Genomic DNA, 26971 nt, shown 5'->3' with positions numbered 1-26971 from the left:
CAAAAAGTGCTATTAATTTATCGTATTAACCTCCCCTTGACACCGGGAATTGAAATTGTTGCTTGCCAAATTAATATTAAAGGCAAAGATCTATGTATAGCTTCCATCTACATTCCTCCCAGAGTCTCGATAGGGTATCGTCGGCTTGCAGACATCATAGAACTTCTTCCTTCACCGCGGCTGGTTTTAGGAGACTTTAACTCGCATGGTACAGGACGGGGCTGCTTATATGATGATAACCGTTCTTCGTTAATCCAAGAACTGTGTGACAACTTCAATTTAACAATTCTAAACACGGGAGAAATGACACGGAACGCTAGACCGCCAGCACAACCAAGTGCGCTGGATTTATCCCTTTGCTCGATTTCGCTACAGTTAGATTGCAAGTGGAAGGTAATCTGTGATCCTCATGGTAGCGATCTTGCCGATCATAGTTTCTATAACCAATCGTGTAAGACCATCGGAAACAATCAATGTTTCGTACGATTACACACGAAACATTGATTGGAAAAGTTACGCGAGCTCGATATCAGAGAAAAATAGAAACATCACAGGAGCTTCCTCCGGAGGAAGTATACAGTTTTGGTTCAGTCGAAACGAGTACCCAGCGCGCAAACTAGTACGGCCCGTCGCATGCGCAATCGAAATCAGGCGAACGAAAGCAAGAAATATTCTAACCGCTGGATATTCGATTTCGCTGAAAAATTGTTTTGTCCCGATTCTGTTCCGGAACAGAAGATATCGCGACATTGAATACAAACGAAACACCGTTTTCGATGGTAGAGTTCTCACTTGCGCTCTTGACGTGTAACAATAGAGCCCCGGGGTTAGACAGAATTAAATTCAACTTGTTAACAAATCTGCCTGACTCTGCCAAAAGGCGCTTGTTGAATTTATTCAACAAGTTCTTCGAGGGTAATATTGTTACACACGGATGGAGACAAGTGAGAGCGATCGCCATTCAAAAACCAGTATGTATTCGGAAATGGTTAGAGAAAATGATTCTCTTCCGTCTAGACAATTGGGTCGAGACAAATTGATTGCTTTCAGGTACACAATTTGGGTTCCGCAACGGCAAAGGAACGAACGATTGTCTAGCGTTGCTCACTACAGAAATTCAAATGGCATTTGCTCGTAAAGCAAGACATGGCATCAGTTTCCCTCGACATCAAGGGGGCATTCGATTCAGTTTCCATTAACGTTCTATCTGAGAAGTTGCATCAGCATGGTCTTTCACCAGATGTGTATCAACACATCCTGCACGCTAAGACAACTATTATAGGACCCAAAGCTGTCGATCTCCAAGGACCATTACAAGAAACCTTTGATAACTTCAGTTTTTGCAATGACTGAGCGAAAATATATATTGGAGAAGCCAAGTGAAAGAAAAACTAACAGAAAAGATGAATTTTTGGAAAAAGATACGCTCAGAGACAGGACTCGAACCTGCGTTCGTATGCATTACGCGTGCATACGCCCTACCATTTCGCCACTCTGATCTTGCTTTAGCCACTCTAAAACTCGAAACAGACATAGTAGCAACGTACATCGAACATGGTCTACATCCTGGCCGTCACCCGACCGATACCTTACATCCAAACATCTTCTCTGTACATCAAACACTAGTCCTCTCGCTTTATACCTATTTCTCCGATCAAGCATTGAGTAGGAGAGTGTATTTATAATCGCTTGTCACCTTCTTTAATGGTGCCAGTCGCTGGCTGGACATCTTTCATCTTTTCTGTTAGTTCTTCTTTCACTTGGCTTCTCCAATATATATTTCCGCTCAGTCATTGCAAAAACTGAACTTAGTCAAGGCGGCTTTACGTCAAACTAAAATTAATAAATTGTTTGATAACTTGTCAACATGGGCTCTTCAAATGGGTATCGAGTTCTCTACGGAGAAAACTTGGTTGTATTTTCAAGGAAGCGAGATCCAGCACAACTACAGTTTCAACTAAGGGGTGAAATCATAGTTTAGGCCTCCACATTTAAATATCTCGGGGTTTGGTTCGACTTCAAAGGCACCTGGGGATGTCATATTAGGTGTCTGAAACGAAAATGCCAGCAGAGAATCAATTTGCTTCGTACAATAACGGGAACTTGGTGGGGCTCTCACCCAGGAGACCTGATCAGGTTCTACAAAACGACAATATTGTCAGTAATGTAATATGGATGTTTTTGTTTCCGCTGCGCTGCGAATTTTTCATTTCAATCAACTGGAAAGAATTCAGTATCGTTGTTTGCGTATTGCCTTGGGTTGCATGCAATCAACTCATACAATGAGTCTTGAAGTGCTCGCGGGCGTCTCACCGTTGAAAACCCGATTCTGGGATCTGCTAGGATTGCTTATCCTCTGCAACATTTTGAATCCGATGGTGATTGAAAACTTTGAAAAGCTTGTCGAGCTTCACAGACCCGTTTATGTCCTTGTATCTTGACTACACGGCTCATCCGTTTGTTCCCAACCGTGTTCATTTGTGGATACTTCTAATTCTACTATGTTTTTCGTCACATCCATGAAAGGAGAAATTCGGTGAATCCCGGATCCTGTAAGGCCTCAAGGGATTCCAAAAATTTTTAATAATAAATTTAAAGAAGTCGACTGTAATAAAATGTTTTAGTGATCCAGCTTCAGTTTACGTCGCAGAACTAGCTGCAATTCAGTATACCCTTGAGATCACTGATACTCTGCCCACAGATCACTACTTCATTGTATCGGACAGTTTCAGCTCCATTGGATATCTATGTTTTTTAGCATGTTGTTTGGACGTGTGTCGAGTATTGTGATGCCAGGGGAGCGGGTCATTGCGCCGAAAGCCATTTCGCCGAAAGTCATTTCGCCGAATAGGTCATTTCGCCGAATAGGTCATTTAGCCGAAAGTCGTTTCGCCGAAAGGGTCATTTCGCAGAAAGGGTAATTTTGAATACATCAAATTTTTTTTTGTGTTATGCCTCCTGCATAACTGATGTGGCACAACCACATAACCGAAGCCAAGATGGCTCGGCGGCATAAAGCCGCCGAGGCGACGCCGGCTGAGTTGGCTGCCGACCCGCCGTCGGATGCGGCGGCCTCTTGCATACAAACCTGTAACCGCCTCGTTTGCCCGATCTGCTCAAAGCTAGGTTTCTTTGCTTTAGTTAGGTCCGAACGAGCGGTAGCGAGGTCGGACAGCACATGAATCAAATCGATGTGGCGAAGCCGCATTAGATATTTTTTTATTTAGTAAACGGAAAATACCACATATATTTGCTTGGTAGATACCTATGGAATTTCTTTGATGATTAGTGGGTAATAGTCAACAAGTTTCTTTGGGAACTCCGTTCTGAGGTTCATGAATCAATCTTTTTTCAAGAAGTACAATTGTAGGTAAACAAAACGGGCGTTAACGGTATCATCTTTAATTTGTCTTTATTTTAAATCGATTCCCATTACGATTTTAAGACAATTGCAGGAATCGGCGAAATGGCTTTCGGCGAAATGACATTCGGCGAAGTGGCCCATTCGGCGAAGTGGCCCATTCGGCGAAATGACCCTTTCGGCGAAACGGCTTTCGGCGACATGACCCTGATCCTGATGCCAGGCCTCAACTCATAGGTTCCCTTGGGGCCCGAGGTATACCACCCTTCGTACCAGTCCGCGACGTCTTGGCAACTCAAAATCTTCCTTATATAACTCTCATATACAACTTCTTGAAAACTATCAATGTTCAAATTTAGTGCTCTCCCTATCTCTTTCTTGTCTACAGCGCTATCGCACTCTTCTTTACGTTGCTGGAAGTATGGCCTGTGTAAACGATGCTTCGGAGCATGCACCTGCCTTAAACTGATTGAGTTGCTGGAAACTACCCAAAAACGCCACACCAACGTCATAGCAGACCAACCATCCATCCCAGCCAAAGATAATCTCTCTCGTTATAATCTGATGAACGTGAAGATCCAGGAAATTTAAAGTGTATCTAAAAGATTTGTGCCACAAACGAATGATATATTTATATGTCCCACCCTTCTCACATTCCTTTATTACCTTTTGGGGAGTATGCCGCCCCTTAATACGGCATCCCTTCTTCTCCTATAACAACAAGACAATCGGCCACGATAAGCTAAAGCAAATTAGCCAAATAAAATTGTATTTGAAAAAACGACCTTAGGATACAGATTTCAAAACCCTGGTGTGGAGCATTCACAGACATTTTCATACACACCAAAAAATTGAATTTTACAGGCGACTTAATCCCTCATAAGATGTAATTCATAAAGACCTAATATGTCAAATGACGGAAAATCTCATTTTTAAAAACTTAATGTTAGATGAGCTTGAATTTTACACTTTGCCATTTATTTTGCAAGTGTGTTGAATACTTGTTCTAACACTAATAGAAGCATTCACATTACCCTTATTTTCTCAAAATAAGCTTTCATTGTGCTGTTATTGATAACTGAGAAACCTCTGATGCTTCCTGATTGATTTAAAACTGCTGTTAAAACCTTAAAAATCGTTGGACATGCGGAGCGGATGATTGAAATTCATTATATAGGTATAGGTAACTGGTAGGTATGCAGTGTGGCACTGTTCTCGTTTACTGCTCACTGTGTTTGTGTAAGTGGGTGTTCACTGCCATGCAGGTCACTATTGATTATTCTTTTGATAAAATTTGACCGTCTGTTTGAACAGACTTAGCAGCCGAATCTAAGCGTAAAGAACCGTTGCATGGCTGGTGCTACGATCCTACTAACACTGAGAGTCCTTCCAGATCAGGGTTTGAACATACGACTACTGGCTTAAAAGACCAGCGCCCTATGTATTGAACCGCCAACCCGAGTACGGGTTCGACGAGTAAAAATTTATGTGACTTCAAAAATTGATGTTTCAAGTCACTTTCGAACACAAAATGCCGATTTCCACTTCATCGAGATTATTGCAAATATTCACAAATGACGAAAAGATGCCCAAACGTAATGTATTGAGTTGTTTTCAAATCAAATCGAATTTGTGGATTGTCTAGTAGGATTTGAAAAGAGACGGTTTGAGTTATTTCAAAATCCAAGATAATGGTTTTCGGCATTTTTTTTTATATGTTGCCACTTTACGACATTTTTCGATGGAGGACAATTGTTTAAAATATTTTGAATTTGTGAGAGATCGACAAGCACTTCCGGATATAGATATTTTAATAAACATAAAATAAGTATATACGAGTTACGAATAGCTTGGGTGACATCAAACACTAGAATAAATTGTTAAGCTTGGAAGTTCTACTGCAACCAGCATCGTCACGTCTTCATGCTCGACTGAACGGATGTCATATGAGACGTGCTCACTGTCCAGTCTGTGCTGGCTACTTATTGCATAAGCCTGACTAGATGTGACTGCGACCGACACCTACTTCATTCAACCAGCACTTGTATCTATTACGAACAAACGGGGTCATGTGTTTCTCTGAAACACGATCGGCATCGTTAGATTTCTTTGTTTTCAAGAAACAAACTGGATTCTGTATGTGTGAGTGTCAAACGTGAAGGTTTGTTATTGAAAACTACTGTTGCAAATTTTCTCTGACTTACCTTAAACCGCATTACGTCCTCCATCCGGGCAGTTTTGCCGTCGCTTACGCAGGATTGGAAAAAACTTGGAGCCACCGAGACTCCGAGCGCCTCGCTAGTCATGCCCGTACCAGCACGCTCCGAATTGCTGGCTATCACCCGAAAGGTACCAAACAGTAACACCAGAAGGCGTTGTGTGTGGCCTGGCAGTGACATTAGTAATCTGCAAAATAAAAATAGAATGAATATTTTGATTAATTGTAAACAATCTAACGGTAAATTTTCTCACGATTCAATGATGATATTGCATGCTTGATATTGGATGCTCTTAGTGCAGTCATGCTTAGATTTAAAACCAATTCATTTCGATGAGTTATCAAAACAAAATGACTAACTTGTCCCAAGCAGTCAATTTGAAAGCGTGCGGTCCATCAAAACGTCATGTCAACATCAACAATAGCTTTAGTTTGTTCCATCCAAGAAAATGTGTATCTACTTTATGGCACTGATAAGATTAGAGACAACAACGGAATGTTCGATGCTTCAACCCCATCGGAGGTAACTGAACGAACACCACTGCGTGAACCTGCGACCAATGTCTATCTTCAAGGTTTAATCATGCATCCGGCAACGTGCGTAACTCCAGAGGGATGTTCAGTCACGAAGGCACCCGACCGGACTGCACTGTCTAGCGGCATTCATCATACTCGGATCCCTTCTTTGGAAGTGCGGATTGTGCCGGCTCCAAAAATTTAACGACGCGACACTACCGATAGACGTGCTATGATTTAAGTTACCAGTCGGCATGCGTAATACTAACTAAAAACAATTGAAAAAGATGATTCATTGCCAATAATTAATACTGGTTGGTTTAATTATGAGTTGCTAAGTGGAGATGATTTTTCTTTGGAAATGTGTAGCGTTAATATTTAAGCAGCGCAAATATTTGTGAAACCTTTGTAAGCAGAATCGCAGTAGTGCTAGATGGATTATCGCAGATAGGGTCTAATGATCATTTTATCACGAGAGTTCTTTGTATGGTGGTGGAAAGCAAAGCCAAATCATCTACAAAAATCTGTTATAATCCACCTAGGAGTGTTATGATGCCTTTCTCATATAACTTTTCTTTGGGATTCTTCAAAATACTTTTCTTTGGTTATTGAATAGAAACAAAAAAGTTTGTTTGGCAAGTTAATAGGAATTTTTCGTTTGCTCTAAATGACGGTTTACAATTTTAAACGTCACTCAATTGTTCCGTTGTTTTTTTTCGAGTCTAAGTTTGTGAAAATCGACTGAACTGTCCTGAGAAAATGAAGAGAGTTTTTGGGGTTTTGACCGATATTTCCGAACCGAAATCGATTCGTTTGGCCAGCAACTAGTATACATATTTTTATCCCTGCTTTATCCATTTTTTTAATAATATAAGTTTAAAGGCACACTGCTCAAGCTCTAAGATGCCGAGGGCATTTTCTAATTTTAATTTTGTTTTTAGTTATTTACTTAAAACTAGTATAATTTCAATTATTGTGGTAATGTCGCATTGGGGTAATGGTGATCTACTCTGGCGAATTCTGCCTCCAGATTGTAATCGGTAATGGTTGGTGGGTTGGAGCTTATCTCGATGACGTTGGCACATATCGATAGTCCTTCTGTCCATGTGGGTCTGCGGGAAACACCCCCGGGTCACGAAGACCCGGCGAATGGCCCGCATGCTGGTCATCGTCAAGGGCGGCTAAACCACGGTTGGTAATTTTGAACACAAGAAAGAGAGAAATAGAGAGAAGTAATGATGCATAAAATGGATTTAACAGGGGGAAGGGGAGCGAAGGAAGCTAGAGTCGACAAAAATATCTTATCAGTTGACACAGCAAAGATGGCGAAGAAACATGGAGGGTGGGAACAAAACGATCAGTGTCATAGAGATCAAATTAATTCCGATGAAGATGGTGAACAACCAGAGGATGCGGACGATCAAGCGGATGTTAGTTTTTTGAAGAAGACGCAACAACAGATTAGACTAGTAGATTGATGTTTTTCAAGTACCTATGGCTGAGAAACATATGAGAACCATCCCGACTCGCCAACACACCGCAACCGGAACCTCAGGCGGTATACCTCGGGCCATGAGGGAATCCAGACCTGGCGTCGCGATAATCTACGCACGACCGCACGACATGCTCGATGTCCTGATAACCGTCGCCACAGGTACAGAGAACGCTCTCCGCAAGCCCAACACGCCGGAGATGTGCGTTGAAAGTGTAGTAATTTGACATCAGCCGTGACATAACGCGAATGAAATCGCGACTCACGTTCATCTTCCTGAATCAAGGATTCGTCGATACTTTAGGGGAAATGGAGTGTAGCCATCGTCCCAGTTCGCCATTGCTCCATGAAGTTTGCCAACTTTCGAGAGTTTTCTGACAAGAGATACTGTAAAATTCATCGAAGCATAGTGATCTTTCATAGATATCACCTTCAGTACCCAATAAATGAGCATGATTGGGAACAAACGAAGAAGAATTAATATTATGAGTCATGTAATTTAAATACAAGGACATAAAACGGGTCTGAGTTTTCAATCACCATCGGATTCAAGATATCGCATCGAATTAGCAATCGATATGTGAGATTTCAGAATCGATTTTTCAACGGTAAGACGCCCGCGAGAACTTGGAGACTCATTGTATGAGTCGACTGCATACAACCTAAGGCAATATGGAAACAACGATACTGAATTCTTTCCAGTTTGATGAAATGTGTGTACACGCTAGATCGGAAACAGAAGCATCCATATTCCATTTCGGATAATATCGTTGTTTGGTTCAGCCTGATCAGGTCTCCTGGGTGGGCACCCCACCAAGTTCCGGTTATTGCGCGAAGAAAATTGATTCTTTGCTAGCATTTTTGTTTCAGATACCTAATATGACATCCCCAGGTGCCTATGGAGTCGAACCAAACCCGAGATAATTGAATGTGAAGACCTGAACTATGGTTTCACCCCTCAGTTGAAGCTGTAGTTGTGCTGGTTCTCGCTTCTTAAAAAATACAACCAACTCAGTTTTCTCCGTAGAGAACTCGATACCAAGTAGGATCGATCAAATGGAGAGTGACGCACGTACGCACGCAGTATCCGAGTCTTGAATGGCTGGCAAAGAGTGGTCATAGTCTGAGCTGTATGGAGACGACTTCTAGATACAGAATAGACGGGCTTGAGCTGATACGTGAGCAAAGTACTCCATGAAACACCAGAAAAAGACCACTAAGTGCAAGCAAATGTGATGAACTATATTTGCGAAAGTCTATGAAGTTCGATTTTTATACATAGCTTAGTTTCTCATTCATTCTTAGTTAATAAATATTTCGATTGAAGCAATAAACCAAAACGATTTTCTTGAACTGTTTAATAAAGGGGTCCTCTTCAGGAAATAGCAAAAAACTGAAAATATTAAGTTTAAAAGAACATGTTGTTTGTATAGAAAGATCGACGATGCGAATTAATGCGTTCTTTTTGGGCCTTCGGAACTTGCTGCAGGCGCTTCGGCTTGATTTCTATCTGGTTTACAGTATTTCTTAGGACTGCTAATAACCAACCTCGAAACCACCAGACTATCCCGCAAGATGTTGAAGTTAGAAACGAATTACAACCGTCCGCTGGCACACATGTTCACTAATGCATTCCCTACATCATTGCTTGGTATATCGACCCACATTTTTTCAAATATCTGAAAAAATACAGCGTAATGTACTCATAAATGATTTATTTTTTATGTAAAATCTAGAGTGGTACCAAAACTTTAATTGCGAATAAAAAAAATCGAAAATTTTGAACCTTTTTTTACATGAAAAACATTTTGAAAAATTCTGAAATAATCAGAAAGGTTTCCCATAATTCCTAAAATATTTCTGATTTTTTTAATTTTTTGCTAAAGAAGTTTTTGAAGAATTAAAATAGAATGAAAATCAGAAGAACCACCCTGACTCCACCAATATGGCAGTTAAAGGGTTAAAATTTCGGAAAAATCATCTCCAATATAAACCTTTTCAAACAGCATATATATATTTTTTCTGTTTGGGGGCAGTGCTTACTCAGAGTTTTATTTTCCAAGACCTGGAGCTTTTTTCCAGTTGTTTTTTTTTTTTTTGAGACCGACCAGAAGACACCTCCGAGGAGCTTATGAGAGGATTTGTTTTTTTTCTGAACATAAGAGTGACCGCCGAAGATGTACCTTCGATTGGGTCATCAACATCGCTCTCGTCAGTTCACAAACAACTTTAAAGATTTTTTGGAGGCGTAGCACTTTTCAACATTTCACCAAAAGAGCGCTTGGAATGTTTCTGGAAGGAATGCTTCATTTTATCCTTGCGCCATTTGTACCCGGGACAGGCAGAGATATCATGCGGCCCCTCCTTACAGTAGAGACACTTTTCAATGTCATCACTGCAGGACCCGGGTAGAAGTGATTTGCAAACCAATACCAAATTCTGTCATTAAAATCAAACATCTCAATGGTAGAAATTAACATTATTTAGTTTGAAATAAGAGTTAAAATATCAAAAATCATAACAAAGTCTGCATGAGAAAATAGCAACAAAATAAAAAATTCTGTCATTGTAATATCAAACCAAGAACAAAATATTTATAGAAGATGAATTTGTTCATTATTTTATATTCTAGAATTTAGAATAGAGTAATATCTTAAGTATTTCCCTTATCTGATTCTGATGCAGTTTATTAAATGGTATTTTATTTGAAAATAAAACTACTGGGTCATTTTACTTAATGAAATTGAAATAGCTCATCAATAACGAAATAAGATATTATAACTAATTTTGATGTTGAACAGATATTGTACAATGTCTTGATCCCTTGATGAAATATCACGAAAATATCAAGTATCACTCTGACAACACAGAGACATCAAACCAAGATATGATGGTAAAATTTGTTATTATTTTGACTTTTGTTTGCTATTTACACCTACCCGGGGAGTTATCCGCATGACTTCCTCCACACTTGATACTACCGCATGTATTGCAACAATGGAATGATGTGTGTCCCAACTGTTTGAAATTTGTGTAGTTCATAACCCGCGACACAAAAAGGCGAACAGGTAAACGAACTCGGTCCAGGAGGACGTAGTTAGGCAAAACCGAGCCAGCGAAAGTCACTTGATACGAGTCTGATGGGGAATATGACTTAGTCCAATCTTCAGCGATCGATACTGAACGCAATTACTTGCAATCCAGTATCTTTTTTAAAACCGCCTGCCCCATGCCCAAGAACGTCCACGCAAGTCAGACTCAGATCGGTGATCACTCCATCTATTTCGCGAGCTGGTACATATACGCGATACTCCCGCGTGAAGAGCTCACATTGAACGATCTCGTTAGCTTGTTTTGCACTGGCTAACAAGACCCTAAACTTGTCCGGGCGTACTTTTTCGATGTTTTGTCTTTTGAGGTTTATTTTTTTTCCATTGGCTTTGGTCCGGATGTAAACCGCATACGGTACGGCCGGGAGTGCAAGCGCATCCATTTCATCATCTGGGGGATGGTCAGGTAAATTGGAATCTTCCGTCATGGCATGGAAATATTCGTGTGAGCAAAAATTGGAGGACAAATGTAGTGGTATTGAGAGACAGATGTAAAGTATAATAAAACGGCACTTAACTTTAAGATCTCGAGCGATGAACGACCGCTAGGCCCGGTCCTTATCAAAACTAGCATAAATATGCTAATTTATGCTTGAAAAAATTTTGAGCCAAATTTAGAAAAATTTTAAAGTTTTTTTTTCATCCTACATGACAGGTTGCAATTTCATACACAAATCAAAGCAAAGTCCTGGCTTTACATTCCTTTTGTGGAACCACATTCTCTTCGCATGAATCGCTCTCACGTGCGCACGCCTGAATACACCCAAGTGATCACTGGTGCGTGAAGGTGTGCGAACACTTCACCATTCACCAGAGTGCTCACCGGCGTGTACACCTCTGTGAAAATATCTGTGTCTACCTCAGTGAATTTGAGAGCTCTGCTCTAGCACTTTGGTGTGATTCAGTGCTAGAGGTAAAAGAAAATAAACACACGCACTCATGAGGCGTGTACACTTTATATAACAGTGGTGTATATATGTAAAAGAGAAGAGCTCTCGTTGCAGCTATCAGTGCTAGGGGAGAAATATCGCTTGCTCTTCGTCGCACAAAGGAGATGGATATCTCTGATGGCTAGTACTACGATCCTTTTGATACTAAGAATTCTTTCAGGTCGGTACTCGAACATATGAAAACCGGGCAATTTTATACACACTACCCTATATTTCTGAAACCGGAAACCAGATCTGAATAAAATTTTACATCAACTTATGGAAATAAAACACTTTTCATTTGAATCTGAGCTTGCAAAGATCGAATTAGCCGTTTCAGCGAAATTTAGGTGATTTCCGGTTTGGAGGACACGTGCTATTTTCCGGTATTTCTGAACCAGGATCGATGATTCAGTTTACCCACATTTGATCATAAACTAACCATACCTGCTTAATTGAAGGATAGTATGGCTATTTGAATGTATTTGGCGTATCATGTATGAAAACACGCTCCTGAAAATGAAATTTTTATACTCATCAACCTGTAATTCCGGAACCGGAACTCGTATCCGAATGAAATTCGGTAGGGTTAGCGATTAGTATTGACAGTTTCATTAGGTTTTGGAACTTTCTCAATATAAAGGTAATAAAATTACTGGAAACTCGACAGCGAAACCTCGTAGAGCCATAGTCTTTTTTTTTGTTTCGATTATAGAGGCTTTAACCTTGAGGTCATTCACCTCTTCGGGCCAGAAAAACCTTCTGTCCCTATGTGCGGAGTTGGGAATCGAACCCAGGTGGGCTACGTGAAAGGCATCGACTTACCCGTCCCCCCGAGCCATAGTGTTATATACCATTTGACTCAGCTCGACGAGATCGGAACATGTATGTGTGTGCATGTCGTGCACTTTCCAAAGATTTACTTGAAAGCTAACAATGTTAATCAAATTTGGAAACGTCGAACATTTCCGTTTTTTAAATGACTAATAGTATGGCACATATAAAATAGTATATTTCATTTAGAATAACCAGATTTGACTTGTTTAAACGGCACAAATTAACAAAAACCGGAGTTTTGTTGTGAATACGACTTACTTTACTACGGGGCGCCTTTTCAAAATTTACCCTGTACAAGAATGGGTAGAACTTAATCGTGGATATCTCTTGTTGTGGTTTACGCAGAAACAAAATTAAAAATTAAACTGACTATAGTATTTTTTGAAATTTTTAAATGGAATGGGAAACTAGTAATGAGCAGTGGCGTCTCGTGACGAAATTTACAGGTTGTGCACTGATTATATGATATGATATCAGATGTAACAGTTCGTTGTAAGTGAAAACTAAAGATTGAGGAATGGATATTCGCTTGTGTTTTTCAACACGTTGAAATAACCTTATACTTTTGGATGGGATTTTTTTTATTGAACTTCTTTCGTATCATCGATACAGTATTAGAATTCGACGATATGCACGTTGAGCAAATCTGTTTATAATGTACTCAATAAAACCGCTTCGACGTTGCAACTGAGACAGCCAAGGATGCCAGGTCATGTTTGTGGTCGAACCAAAATCAGTCCGCAACAAAAAGGTTCCGCCACTTTTAAACGCTCTGTTCCTTCAATTTGACTGGTTGTGCAGTGCACGAGGTGCACATGAGGACGAGACGCCACTGATAATGAGTTATGGTTAACAAAATTCGTTTTATTTAATTTCGTATATCATATAGAATGCCCGCATCTTCATTTCACTCAACCTATGAAATTTTTGTTCAATCTATTTTTTCAGTGTTTTTGTCGTTTTTCCAAAAATTTACTCCGTTTTTATTAGTTTTGAGATATTTTTTTAAATTATGCCTTCATAATAGCCCAAATTATTCAAGTTTGTACTTTACGAGTGTAGTGACAGGATACTAGATCAGGCCAAAACAGAGTTGATTCTTTATGCTTTCTTATGAATGGCAAGAGACGCTTTTTAGGGATCTCTTCCGTGTCGTACCATTAATTGATTGTTCCGAAAGTGACGGAGGGAGTGCTTATTTTACTACGACCACAAGTCATCTATTAGATCACGAGCTACGTCAGGTCCTGAAAAAGTAAACATTGAGTTAAAAACAAATACTATCGTATTTGTTTTTAACTCAATGTTTACTTTTTCAGTTGAACAAAGTTTAACTCCAAAATATTCAATTTCAATTGTGACAACATCTATCACAATTGTCCTTGTAACAAAATATGTTTCCAAATATAAAAACCGTTTGGTGATACCTATTGATTGGGAAGTAAGATATGATACAACTATCAATGCGATGGTTTTTGAGTACTGGAAAAATTGTGTACAATGCTCTTTAGCATTGTACCTTTTTGACAACGAGCAATCGAACATTTAAATCAAGGTATTTGGCAAATATGGTATTATCTTTACGTTTTTATAATTAAATTGATTTCAAATGATCCAACTACAATCATACACAATTTCATTTAACTAAAGAATATTTCATTTTACTGACAACATTTTTTGATTGATGAAATTGAAGGACACTGAAAATTTTGTAAGAATGTAAATGAAAACCAAGAAATTTTTTTTGATACCTATGAAACAAAATGCTTTTAAAAACCATCAAAATTCTATTCAATATTTACACCACCACTATTATTCATGCAATGCAAGTGTTTTTTGCATGAAGATTCTTTGGTGTTTTAGTTCTCATTATTTAAATGATCGTCGTTTTAAGCGGCAGTTCGAGATTTTAATCACTCATTACCTTGTAATGTCGGAACTGCAAATCGGATCGAATTTGAATCTAAACGTGTGACAATCGATACCACTTTAGAATTTTTTTGTCATTATTTGCGCTACTTCCAAAGCCGGTATTTAGGAAACAGCATAATCCAAAACGGTTGTATGGTCATAAATTAATATGACGAATAAATTGCAATAGTTTTGAGTCCAACTTTGAAACTTTTTGGTATTGTCATCCTCTATATCAGTTTGAATTTTAAGAGTTCATTACCCCGTAATTCCACAATCGGAAGTCGGAATCGGATAAAATTTATGAATTTTGTATTGGACCATAAGTCTTTTAATTTGAATTTTTGTTTATGAAATTCGATTAAGCCTTTTTAAATAAACGATTAGGCTTTGAGAAACGATTTGATACCGGAACCAGAATGCAATAATCGGTGTAACGAAGTCAGTTAAATTCACCTAAGGAGCTATAAAGTTTACATTTGATTCAAAATTTTTGAAATCAGTGTAGACATCTGTGAAAAATCGTAGTGCGGATAAAATTTCTTTCCTGGGTACCTTCCGGATCGAAAACTGAAATAAGTTTATTTGGTTATCGAGTATCCAAATCTGCAAACCCAATTAACATGATTAATTTATGTGAAATTGACATTTTTATAGTAAGTACCCTGTAGCTCCTAAACCGGAAGTCTGATCTGACTAAAAAGCAAGATGTTTTATAGGATCTTAAGCCCTTTTATTTGAATCTTTCATGGTTCTTAGATTTCATTTGGATCTTAGATCGGTTCAGCCATCTACGAGAAAAATGAGTTGATCTCCGTTAAAAATGAACGGATTTCAACAAACCATAACGTGTAGGAAAGTTACTACCGTGTGAAATCTCAATTTCAAAAAATATTTTGTTCACAAGGACAATTGTGATAGATATTGTCAAAAACTGAAAATTTAGACATAAAACTTCGTATAACTCTAAAGGTAAACATCCTATCTCGAAAACATTCAATAACGTTCAGAACGACGGGAAGCCCTTTGATTTGCGACTGGTTTGATCAAAATCCAAAGTCCGGTCATCTCTGAGTTCTCGACCTCTTTATTGACAACACACATACAGATACACACACATACAGATACACACACATACACACACACACACGCCCATTCGTCGAACTGAATCAATTGGTATATGACAGTCGGGCCTCCGGGCTTCGAAAAATTATTCTAAAGTTTGAACGAATTCTATACCTATTTTTAATATTGATAAAAATAGGATAAACATACTATGCAAATTGATAAAAAAAGGTATCATCTCTCTGCTAGGTGGATTGAATAGTTTTGCCTTTATCTACAGAAAGGTAATAGAATTTCTGTAAAAATCGACAAATGATCGGAGCCTCGGAGACTCCTAGTGTTAGATCTCATTCAACTCAGCTGGACGAGATTGGAAAAAGTATGCGTGTTCACTTCGGAGATGACTGAGCCGATTTTAGAAAACTTAGATTCGTTTGGAAGCTACTGTTAAGATGTAACTCAAAGATCAAGTAGCTGTCACTAATCGACAAAGTAAATAACAGTAAAATGGTTACGAGAATGTTTTCGAATGGGCGACGATTCGTCACCTTTTCCATCAATAAATTTGTGTTAAAAATCGTGTCCTAAATTATCCTAATGGAAAGAATATGTTGTAATGGGACTGTTTGAATGACAGGATAAAGGCATTAGCAGTTCGCTTTCACATCTCATCCAAGTCAGTCGATAAAACAAAACCGCTTACGTTCGAGACGGAAGAAACCAAGTACAGTATTATGTAATGAACAATAGAACGACCTCGAAATGAGTGAACCAATCGAACAAAAGCCACCGCCGACACGAAAGAATACAATTGTTGTTGACTTCAGGCAGTGCAAAATTCGACCTTCGATACGAGAACTTGAAGGTTTGCTTAAGGAGCAAATGCATATTGACATTAAACGTGTGCGTTTACTTCAATACAATAAGACAAATAATGTTTTTTACATCTAGTTTTATAAGTTGGATGCAATTCAATTCGCAAAAGACAATAACAATGTGCACTATGTGGAGCACGAGAATATTAAGTACAACATTCCAGTATATATGGAAAATAGTGCTATAGAAGTGCGTGTGCATGATCTTCCCTCAAGCGTCATCGATCCTTATATTCGTAAAACTATGTCCCAATATGAAGAGATTCTTTCTATCGAAAAAGAAAAGTGGAAGAACTTTTTCCCCGGTATTCTAAATGGCGTATGTTTGTTACACATTCGCTTGAAGAGGCCTATATATTCTTATGTGACTTTCGGTCAAGATACAAGAATTCCGTGCAAATCACCTGTGACAGCTACCAACAACAATGAAGCATCCCCTTCAACGAAACCATCAGTATCCCCTATAGAACAAAGTACACCAGCTGCAGTTGACAACTTACCCTCCAACCAATAAGCAACTACAACAAGGCGCATCTACAGCAACTCTCAATGAGCCCAAGACTACGATCAACAAGGAAAAAGAAAAGAAAACGGAAATCACATACAACACCGACGATGAAGCAATGGATGATGATATAAGCCGCAGACAAAGTGATCCCCGATCCTCGTTGGATGTAAATGGAAACTCATGTCCCCCTAGAAAAAGGAAGACAACGAGATCCAATATAAAAAAAAATTTTAAGTAACTAAAATGTAAGCCAATCGGCCACGTAAAACTTTTACGCAAAAAGACCAGAATAAAAATTTTATTATAATAAAGACATTAGCACACCACTAGGTGGATTAAGAAGAGATTTTTTGTTCTGTTTTTATGTTTCGTCTTCGACAGTGTATAACAATTCATTTTGACATCATCATCAATCATCGGGACATTATCAGTAGAGACACCAGCGTTGCCAAGTTATTTTTCCAAAAATCAAAAATATTCGGCGCAAAAATCTATTTTTACCATATCGGTATCGTCAACATAAGTTCACGGAAATGTCACCAAAGCTCATTTTGGTGAGCAAAAAAAGGTGTTGCAGCAACCTTTTCTCCTGTCTATCCAAGCTATAAACGAAAATCGGTATTTATCTGTACGATCCGTGAATTATCTGTAATATCTATATAAATACCGATAAATCGGTATACCTGGCAACGTTGAGAGACAATGTTCATCAGTACAAGAGAGAACGTTACGGCTGCTTAGCGGTTTATATTGAACTGCTAAATGGTGTGACAGTTCAACATGGCATTGATAAGTGGAAGACGAAACGTAAAACCGAAACAAAAATCAAAATTTGTAAGGTTTCCGAATTTGAATTAGGACGGCCATTTTTGCAAAACGCAGAAGCAATGTTCTTCGCTGCCGTTGAGCGAAAATTCAAAAGAGAAATATCAGATTGTTTAGTACTTTTTACCAAATGAACTGATGTTTTTTTCTGCATGATTATGAACAATGGCTGTTTGCAAAAGATTGTAAGTAGAACCTTAAACAAAAATCGTAATTTACAGTTATTATAATTTTAATACTCTGCAGAAAACGTTGGTAACACAAATTTACCGGAAGGTAAAATGAAATACCAAAGAGCAGTAACCATTACCCCAACTACACCTCAACCATCATTCGCTCTTTTCTGCCCTGCCGAGCGCATCCTTTCTTTGGTGAAGAGTGCAGCCACAAACAGTCACCGTGGCAGCTCAGAGACTTGACATCATCGCTATCTGGAACCGAGCATACAACTCGTGTGCTATGTTTGGACGAATCGAAGCGTGATCCCGGAATCAGGTCAGCCTGGAAAGCCGACTCCAACGGGGAACTGGAGTTACAGTTTTATCTATCGCATGTCAGTGGGAAACGTAAGGTACCTACCGAGCGTCACCCCACGAAGTAACTTCGCTGGTTCGGGGGATGGTGGCGACTTGTTTTCACTTTTCAACAGAGACCGTCATCACTCCGTGCAGTGTGAGTCGCTGTCTTGCAATGACTTTCACCTGGAGATAGACGGCGGAGCTGCGGAGGGTTGATGAAGTTCCATTCGCTATGTTTATAGTTTTATACTTGTTTGCATACATGTTTGACCTACTCACGCAGCACAACGGCCTAAGAATGGGGCGGAAAGTGCTACATTCATGAGAGGAAGAAAACAACAGAATTTGCGTGCAAACATCAACTGTACGCTCGAATTCATGAGTGATTCGTGTGTGCGTATCAATGGCTATAGCACGTGTCTAGCCTATTAGGGATACTGAGCAAACAGAGTAAAATTGAACTTAATTAAGAGGTTAGTTTGGCTCTCGTTTACAACGCGCTCTAGTGCTGTCCGAAATGAAAAAGATACCGCGATACACCAATCATTTAGCAAGACGGACACGCATCGAACCCGCAGCAATGTTTTTACAAGAATCATACTTATAATGGAGAAAAACACGGTGATATCTATTAACGTAGGTCGGAAGCATGATGAGAGGAATAGGGTGGGTGTCTAGTCAACCAACGAAGATTGAATCCACTTGGCAAGCCACCACACGCTACACACCACCAATCGTCATATATATTCTGCTACATGTCAACAACATATCACCGGCAATGTGTATTTTGTCAGATTACTGTGGCAATTCAGGGGGAGGATCATCAGCGCCAGCACAGATGTAATGCGCGCGCGTGCACGATGTACACAACTACAATCACAGCACTGGGAGGAAGTACGTTGATTGACAGTTGCCGACAAGTGTATCATCTCTTGAGACTGAATTAGCACCCGCGACCCTGCGCCTCCTCAACACGGTCAACCTGTTGATAATTTTGAATTTTTGTTTTGAGACGCGCTCTGGTGACATGTTCCATTCTGTACTTCCGCAGTTTTCTTTTGCGTGAAACACCTGTCGGAGTGAGAGGTTAAAGTACCGAGTTCTTTGACTTGAATTTTGCTAGAAAGATCCTCAAGCTAGTATTGTTGATGAACTAATTTTCCAAAAAAGTGAAAAATCCTCAACAATTATTTGTTTATCACTTTTCTCTATAGAAAGGATATAGAATAGTTGAAAAAAATTTTGATCGGAGCTCCGGAGACCCCAAGTGCTAAAAAACCATTCGATTCAGCATGACAAGTTCGTAAAATTTCTCAAAGACATACCGTTAAATTTTCTCGGAAATGACTTACCTGATTTCAACAGGCTCGATTGAAAGTTATTATTATGATAGCCATTGCTCAATGGCGAAAGATCAAATGATTGTCACTTCTTGTTCCTGATATATGATAGTGTAAGTGGCGTAAACGACAGAACGCACTTTATTTCATCCTCGCCTAATTTTCTCGAATATAGCGGAACCGATTTCAACAAACATAGGCTAGTTTCAAAGCAATTATTGATTAATTGAATAAATTCGTAAATCAAATGACCGTATCTTCGGTTCCGGAGATATAACGGTATAAGTGACGTAAGCGACAAATCGCATTTTTATTCTACTCGCAAAATTTTTCAGAAAGAGATTGATGATTAAGTTCAAATATGTTGAAAACACAAACGAGTCCCTCGGCATCGAATACACGTGAGCACAAGTTTTCGACCGTGTTGAAGAAACCAGAATCACGGAACAAGTACGAATGTGTGTTATTGTGTGAACATGGTGCTGAGATTGAGATAAATCACAGCCACTCTACAGGAAGTGTGACTGATGCAGCAGATTTTCGGATGCGTCACAATGGATTGAAGTTTATTTGAAAAGACATACGTCGGGACTTCCATGCTTCGCGTGATGTATAGGGAATTTTTGTAGCCGGTATAATTATAATGATAATAGTTATAATAAAAATCCAATCACAAAACATTTTTTCTATTGCTGTCTCAAAAGTATTACCCTTTTTAGTATGCATTGCTTATACAAAAGTAACATGAGGTCAGGATTTCGCTCGTTTAACTTATTTAATCGAATTAGTGCATGAGATGTAAATCAACCAGCTTGAATTAAACCAAAGCCATTATCTTTATAATCAATATTCAGAATGGAATATTTTGCCTTTCTCATATAGAAAGGTTATACAATCATTTGAAAAATCGACTATTAAAAATTAGCCCCGGGATGCCAAGTGTCATATACCATTCGACTCAGTTCGTCGAGCTGACTAGATTTTCTCGGAGATGGCTGAACCAATGTTGACAAACTTAGATTCAAATAAAAGGTCTTGTAGTCCCATACAGCATCCCTGAATTTCACTCTCTCCCTCAAAGATGCGAAACAGAATACTTGAAAATTTGTCTGAACTGACCTCAAAACTACTCCAATCGGTAGTTAATGTCAGTAGACGGCCAAAAGAACTAATTTCTGCTTTATTGGTTTCCGGTTTTCGAAGATTGTAATTTTATACTCCAAAATGGATCTCACTCACTTGTCACGAACCGACTTCGATTTTACCGGTTCGCGAATTACGGTTTCGGAAGTACCTGCAATAGTGGAGCTCATTCTGTTTTCTCAGAGATGACCTAACCGATCTGAGAACTATTTCATTCTGTAGCGCTACACTAGCTTTTAAATACAACCTTTTCTGTTTCATTCAATTTGATAACGTAATTATTGTTTGGTTTAAGAAAAGAAGCTCTAGGTTTATGAGAAAGATAATTAATTACGTTTTTAAAGCATTTGATGCAATTTTCCATTTTGACAGATAATTACTTAAAATATTTACGCTTCTTTGTAGGCAACTACAGATTATTCGTAGATTCCTACCTAAGGCTAACAGACTTTATCGTCACGGAGTAGAAATTTCTGATAGTTTTGGGAGAATAGAAGTGAGAATATTATACAAATATAATTGGTCGATAACTGGATGTTTCTGCTGAGTTTTTATCGGGTTTGATAATAGGAATTATTCTGCCATTTTTCCATCTCTTAGGAAAGTAAGCTAATGAAAATAAAGATTAAAGATTCCATCATACCCAGGAGTTTTCATGTTAAGTTTTCGAATGATTGACTAATTTCATCAAAATTCGTCTCAGTAATGTCATCTTGTAACAATACTCGAGTTGAAATATTATATTATCATATTTCAGTGAGATTTCATTTTCAATAGAACTCACAACGTTCAAATTGAAATTGTGAACACTCTCAAACTGCTAGGAAATTTTGAGCTTTTTCGCCATTTGTACGAAGTATTTGATTTCCTGTTTTGAGAACAGGAATTGATTTCTGAGGTTTCTTAAAAACCTTAGAAGTTTGGAATATGGTTTAATTTGTTCTAATTGTTTAAAGCGAAATTTTCATTTAGATTAAACCTATGTTAAATTTGTTTTTGTAAATCCTTGACTATGGTTTTCATGGCAGGATCACGAGAACGTTGATATTGTCGTCGACGAACATTCTTTAAACGAACGAGCAGTTGAAGATTGTCAAAGGTGATAGGAGAATTTGATTTAGTTTGTGCTTTGGGAACTGAAAGATTTCTAGCTTCAATTATGTAATGATTAAAGTTATCTATTGTTGTGTCGATGTCTGCAGAATTTTCTAAAACAATTGCATGATTCAATGTCAGATCTGTATTCAAACCAATTAGCTCTATGATAGCTGAATATAGAACTGATTGGATTAATTATAGCTTGATTGGAAATTCTGAATGTTACAGGAAGATGATCTGATACAAAGTCAGCATGTGTAGCCGGTTCACAACAAATATGACTTTGATCTGTTGGAAACAGATCAATTAAAAGAGGGATTTCTTACGAAAGATAATCAAGTTGGATTATTGGGAGATAGAATAATAACCACCAGGATATGCCAAAAATGGCAATTTCAACACCCATTCCAGTAAACCTGACAAATCGATTAACCATACAATGTGGGTTTCTGCCACAATAGCAAAATAAATTTTGTGAACGTTGAGAAAATTACACAATTCATCTTCACTCGATTTTAATGATCGAGCACTGCTGAATTCGAAACTCGAATGCGAATTACCACAATTCAAACACCGAATGTTTGACAGTTTTTGATACCATGGCCGAAGCCTTGACAATGACGGCATTGCGTTGAGTTTGCAATACCATTATGCCGTTTATGATGTTCCGAAAGAATTATAACATGGAACATGAAATTTACTTTTTATAAAGTTTTCAAATTGTTTATTTCACTTCGATTGCAGTGTGTTAGATAAAATCCTGGGAGATTCCAGGGCGTGGTTTGGTATTGCCATTCGAACTTTGTTTTCAACGTCAATGTTGTTAAAAGGATTTGGAATAACGGAAAATGAGTTGTTTTTAACTTTAGGCTTGTTGCCTTTCCGGTTGGGTACAAACATTTAAGCAGATTATAAGTGAGCTAGACTGAATTTGTCTTGGAATAGACTCCTAGTTTGGATAAGTCTTGATAAATACTCGAAGTCTTGATAAAGGCTCGAAGAATGATTCTTTGGGTAGCCAAGGTTAACAGAAGTAAAATAATTTATTAGTCTTGAAAAAGATTGATTAGTTCAGAATATCGTTCTTTGGATGAATAGCCTTTAAAAAGAGTGCTAAAGATTCCGGTAGCCTTGAAAAACACTGAAGCCTTTAATCAATGCAACTCAAGGTAGCCAGAAAATTTTCCGGGAGCAAAGCACTATTCGTGTGCGGACTATACTATACTATTCGAAACGACTGTTCAATACCGATTGACTTCCGTCATCCTAATGACAGGCCCAGCCAATCACAGCGGTCCGATTTTAGCTGTCCGTACGATGGATGGATCTCCACGTTCTGTCCTCCAGCTATAAATGGTACACTGCACTTTTCTTTCGAAAACACTCTGCCAGCATAGTTCAGCTCTCGTGGCCATAGAGAACAACCGGTCTAATTAGCGTTTTGTAGATGGTTAATATCGTGCGGTGGTGTATTTTACTCGATCGAAAGGGTATTTCAGCTAAGCTCAGTTTATTGTTTTGCGAAAAAGGTTTTTAGAAGCAAATAATAAATTTGCCAGAAATTCATTCGCCAATGTGGGATTACATTTTCCATAAGCATGCTTTTCCTGTGAGAATTACCAATTAGATGTTATCATATGCATGGGGTAAAACTAATTGAGTTTACTGTTTATTGGAGTACAAATCCGTTCATACGTGTGCTTTTTGTGGTGTTCCTCGTGTTGATTTATAAACAGTGCTATTACAAGAGAAGTTTGATTAGTTTCGCATCCAGGGTCATTCCCGCTGCAATCAAACCTGCGCTAGCTATCTGAAATGACTACACACCACTCATAAGTTTCGAAAGTACGGATTGAAATCGGAATGATTCCCATCGAAAGTGAACACTACAAAGTCGTAACGAATTGACTCAATCGGCAGCAGCATACCGCAAACCAGTTTCTTCAACTTGCAACAATTATTACCTTTTCCATCTCGATTTTCGCGTTATTGCTCCCCACTGAATCAGTTACAAGATTGACCGTATTCATCAACGCCATTTTCGAGCTGAAAATATCTTCCTCCGTTGGAATTATTACACAGCGAATCGGTCGGCCTAGAGTGGTTCAACTATCGCGTGTGTCTATCGGCGTGTTGCAGCTGAACCAAAGAACCACTGCGAGTGTGTCAGTTCGGACCACTCTAGTATCGGGGTGCCGAACGAGAAATACCATCACGAAAGCAAAAGTTATAACCATCAACAGGCAGCCTCCCGCTCCGGCTGTGTCCCTCGAGTAGTGTGCATAAATGTTGACGGCAGCGTGGCCTATTGAATCCGACCGCACCGATACCGCCATCGCACATCATCGCCGTAATTTAATAAACCCAATCATAAACCCACCGAGATGATTAATTGAATCAGAGAGACTTCTCTCCACTTGGGTGAGGACGGTATGATTTGGAAAATGCTCTGTTATGTGAACAAATTTGCTTCACCGAACAAAAACAAAAAGTACGTCCACTGCACACTTGCGTATCACGAAGTGCTGAACCGCAGGCATCCCTTATTACAGGTCCAGTTTCAATTAGTCTGGATACTGCCAGCCAGCACTGGAAGCTTGTGTAGCATAGACCAATAAAGAAAAATACTGCTGCGTCAAAGTGCAATGCAATCGTTTGGAAGGGTTCAACCATACTTCACCTCCATTTACCACATCAAACGTCCAATAACACTTTAGATGGTTATTGCCGAGCCGCTTGCTTGCCATCAATGTCATCATAATTGTTTGATCGAATAGGACCAATTTGAATCAAATTTGTTCACTTCACGTTCTATAATCCACCACCGAGTCGGTTGTGTCAGAGTCCGTTGAAGCTGTTGCCAGCGGCAGGGGCGAAAGAATGTCACCCAACCGCGCCAGTTGGAATGTCATCCTACAAATTGTCCTATTAGGTGTAGCTGCCGCGAGATATTTGCGGTGAGCCGCAGCCCGATGTGAGTTGATACTCGGTATCTGGTCATTCAAATTCACAGTGAATTGAGGTATGCACCCCGGCTGCGGTATCGACCGGAGAGACGTCATAGATTTGGATCGTTTTCGATTTATTATCGTCGCGTTGCAGAACTGAATTTCGAGAAGGAATTTTGCTAACAGCAATCTGTCTCGTACCTGTCAAGATGGCATACTGATGATGAATGAGTGGTAAACGGTTCGGTACAACTAGCAGGCACCTAGGTGAATCATCTAGTCGGTAGTCCTGAACAAACCACCCGACCCCGATCCGACCCGAGTCACTTATTGAAAAAGATTTACCCAAATGATGCACACAAGTTACAAGATACTGATTTGATAGTTTTTTTTTGTTACGCAGGAATCCTCAGTTCGCCGACTGTGTGCTGTTGTGTTCACCGGTTCATGCAATCCGACAGTTTATGGCGGCAATGGTGCACTCTTGATGCGGCTGGGGCATTGTGTTATATGTGAATAACTATAAGAAGGTCTTGTTAAACTAATTTCGTTTCAAGTTTCACCGGTCTCGTCGATGCACAGATGCAGCGACGCGGATCCAAGACTAAGAAAGGTGGTTTGCCAGCCGGTGTTTCTGTTTTGATTGATTTCGTACTATAACGATGAATGAACTAGATGGTAGCTGATTTCAACACGTTCATGGCGATGTGAGGGTTAAAGATCACAAACAATGGATGGCGAAGCAAAGTTAATGCAGTGTGTTTGTTCCACCCGGGCAGACCAGACTAGATCAATGCTATCACAAAAATATTAAATACATATTAAGACTCACCCATTTTTGAAAATAAATGCAACGATTTTTACTGAAATTCTGAAGACTGTGAACTACAATCGGTAACGGGCCTGCCTCTACGGTATACAGAATTGGTTTGGTTTTACTCCAAGTAGCAAATGTAACTAGATGAGGTTTTAAGATGTTGTACGTTATTCCTGTTAGCTACAGTCTGTTACATAAGAGCATGGTCACGATTACTCGCGATCGGTAAAGTGGAGTGGAGTGATTTTTTTCACACAGAGGACAGTAGTGTTGAATATTTTTCAAACATATTAAAATTTATCTTTCTTACTTATTAGTGTTGAGTTTCAGAATAGTAACGAACAAATCTTTGCAGAACATCTTTGTTAATCATGTTGCACCAGAAGTCATAGAAGCTTTAAAAAATTCACGTCATCGGATCAAAAGGAAGTAACTTATTATGTATAAGTAGGCGATAAATTTTAAATAACTCAGTAAAAACCCTTCAAGCGAAAAGGTTGTGTTTCGATTATACTGGCTCAATGATGGAAGATCATCCGAATCAGATTCCGGAAACTAGAGCTGGATTTTCGCAGCATTCAATATTTCTGAACCTCTAAAAACCATCATAATGGCATTCCTTCCTATAACTAGTACTTTTCTGAAGCAGTTATCAGCTCAATGCCTTATTCTCTTAGGTATCGTATCATTTGATGGATAATTTATCATCCGCCGCAAATAATTCAATCACTGTCCTGCAGTGGAATTGTCAAAACATCACGACAAAATTTGATTCATTTAAACTTTTATTGCATAGTCAAAAATGTGATGCTTTGTGCGAAACATGGATTACATCAAACATAGCTTTAAATTTTAATGACATCATAATGGCATTCCTTCCTATAACTGGAACTTTTCTGAAGCAGTTATCAGCTCAATGGCATATTCTCTCAGGTATCGTATCATTTGATGGATAATTTATCATCCGCCGCCAATGATTCAATCACTGTCCTGCAGTGGAATTGTCGAAGCATCACGACAAAATTTGATTCATTTAAAGTTTTATTGCATAGTCAAAAATGTGATGTATTTGCTTTGTGCGAAACATGGCTTACATCAAACATAGCTTTAAATTTTAATGACTTTAACATTATAAGTCTCGATAGAGACTCTCCGTATGGCGGAGTGCTCTAGAAATTAAGAAATGTTATTCCTTTTACAGATTAAACATTCCTTCGACTTCTAGTATAGAAGTTGTTGCTTGTCATTAAAGGAAAGGACATTTGCATTGCTTCGGTATATATTCCTCCAAGAGCTCAAGTTGGACGACGACAGCTTAATGAAATGGTCGAAGCCCTCTCTACTCCACGATTGATTCTGGGAGATTTCAATTTGCAATGAATTATGTGGGGTTCCGTTTACAATGATAATAGATCATCCTTAATATATATTTGCGAAAATTTCAACATGTAAGTATTGAA

General features: G+C 38.9%; 1 protein-coding gene across 7 annotated transcripts in view; it reads right to left on the bottom strand.

The window, feature by feature from the left end:
• LOC131437650 (unconventional myosin-IXAb) overlaps positions 1 to 26971 on the bottom strand; it is a 125513-nt gene that overhangs the window by 56073 nt on the left and 42469 nt on the right. For all 7 annotated transcript variants that reach the window (XM_058607133.1, XM_058607136.1, XM_058607135.1 and 4 more), the window contains one exon: positions 5566 to 5767. In XM_058607133.1, coding sequence (XP_058463116.1) covers positions 5566 to 5767 — 202 coding nt within the window. The remainder of the gene's footprint in view (positions 1 to 5565; positions 5768 to 26971) is intronic.

The sequence above is a fragment of the Malaya genurostris genome, chromosome 3, assembly GCF_030247185.1.
Source record: "Malaya genurostris strain Urasoe2022 chromosome 3, Malgen_1.1, whole genome shotgun sequence".
Taxonomy (NCBI): domain Eukaryota; kingdom Metazoa; phylum Arthropoda; class Insecta; order Diptera; family Culicidae; genus Malaya; species Malaya genurostris.
This window is presented reverse-complemented; position numbering and strand designations above follow the sequence as displayed.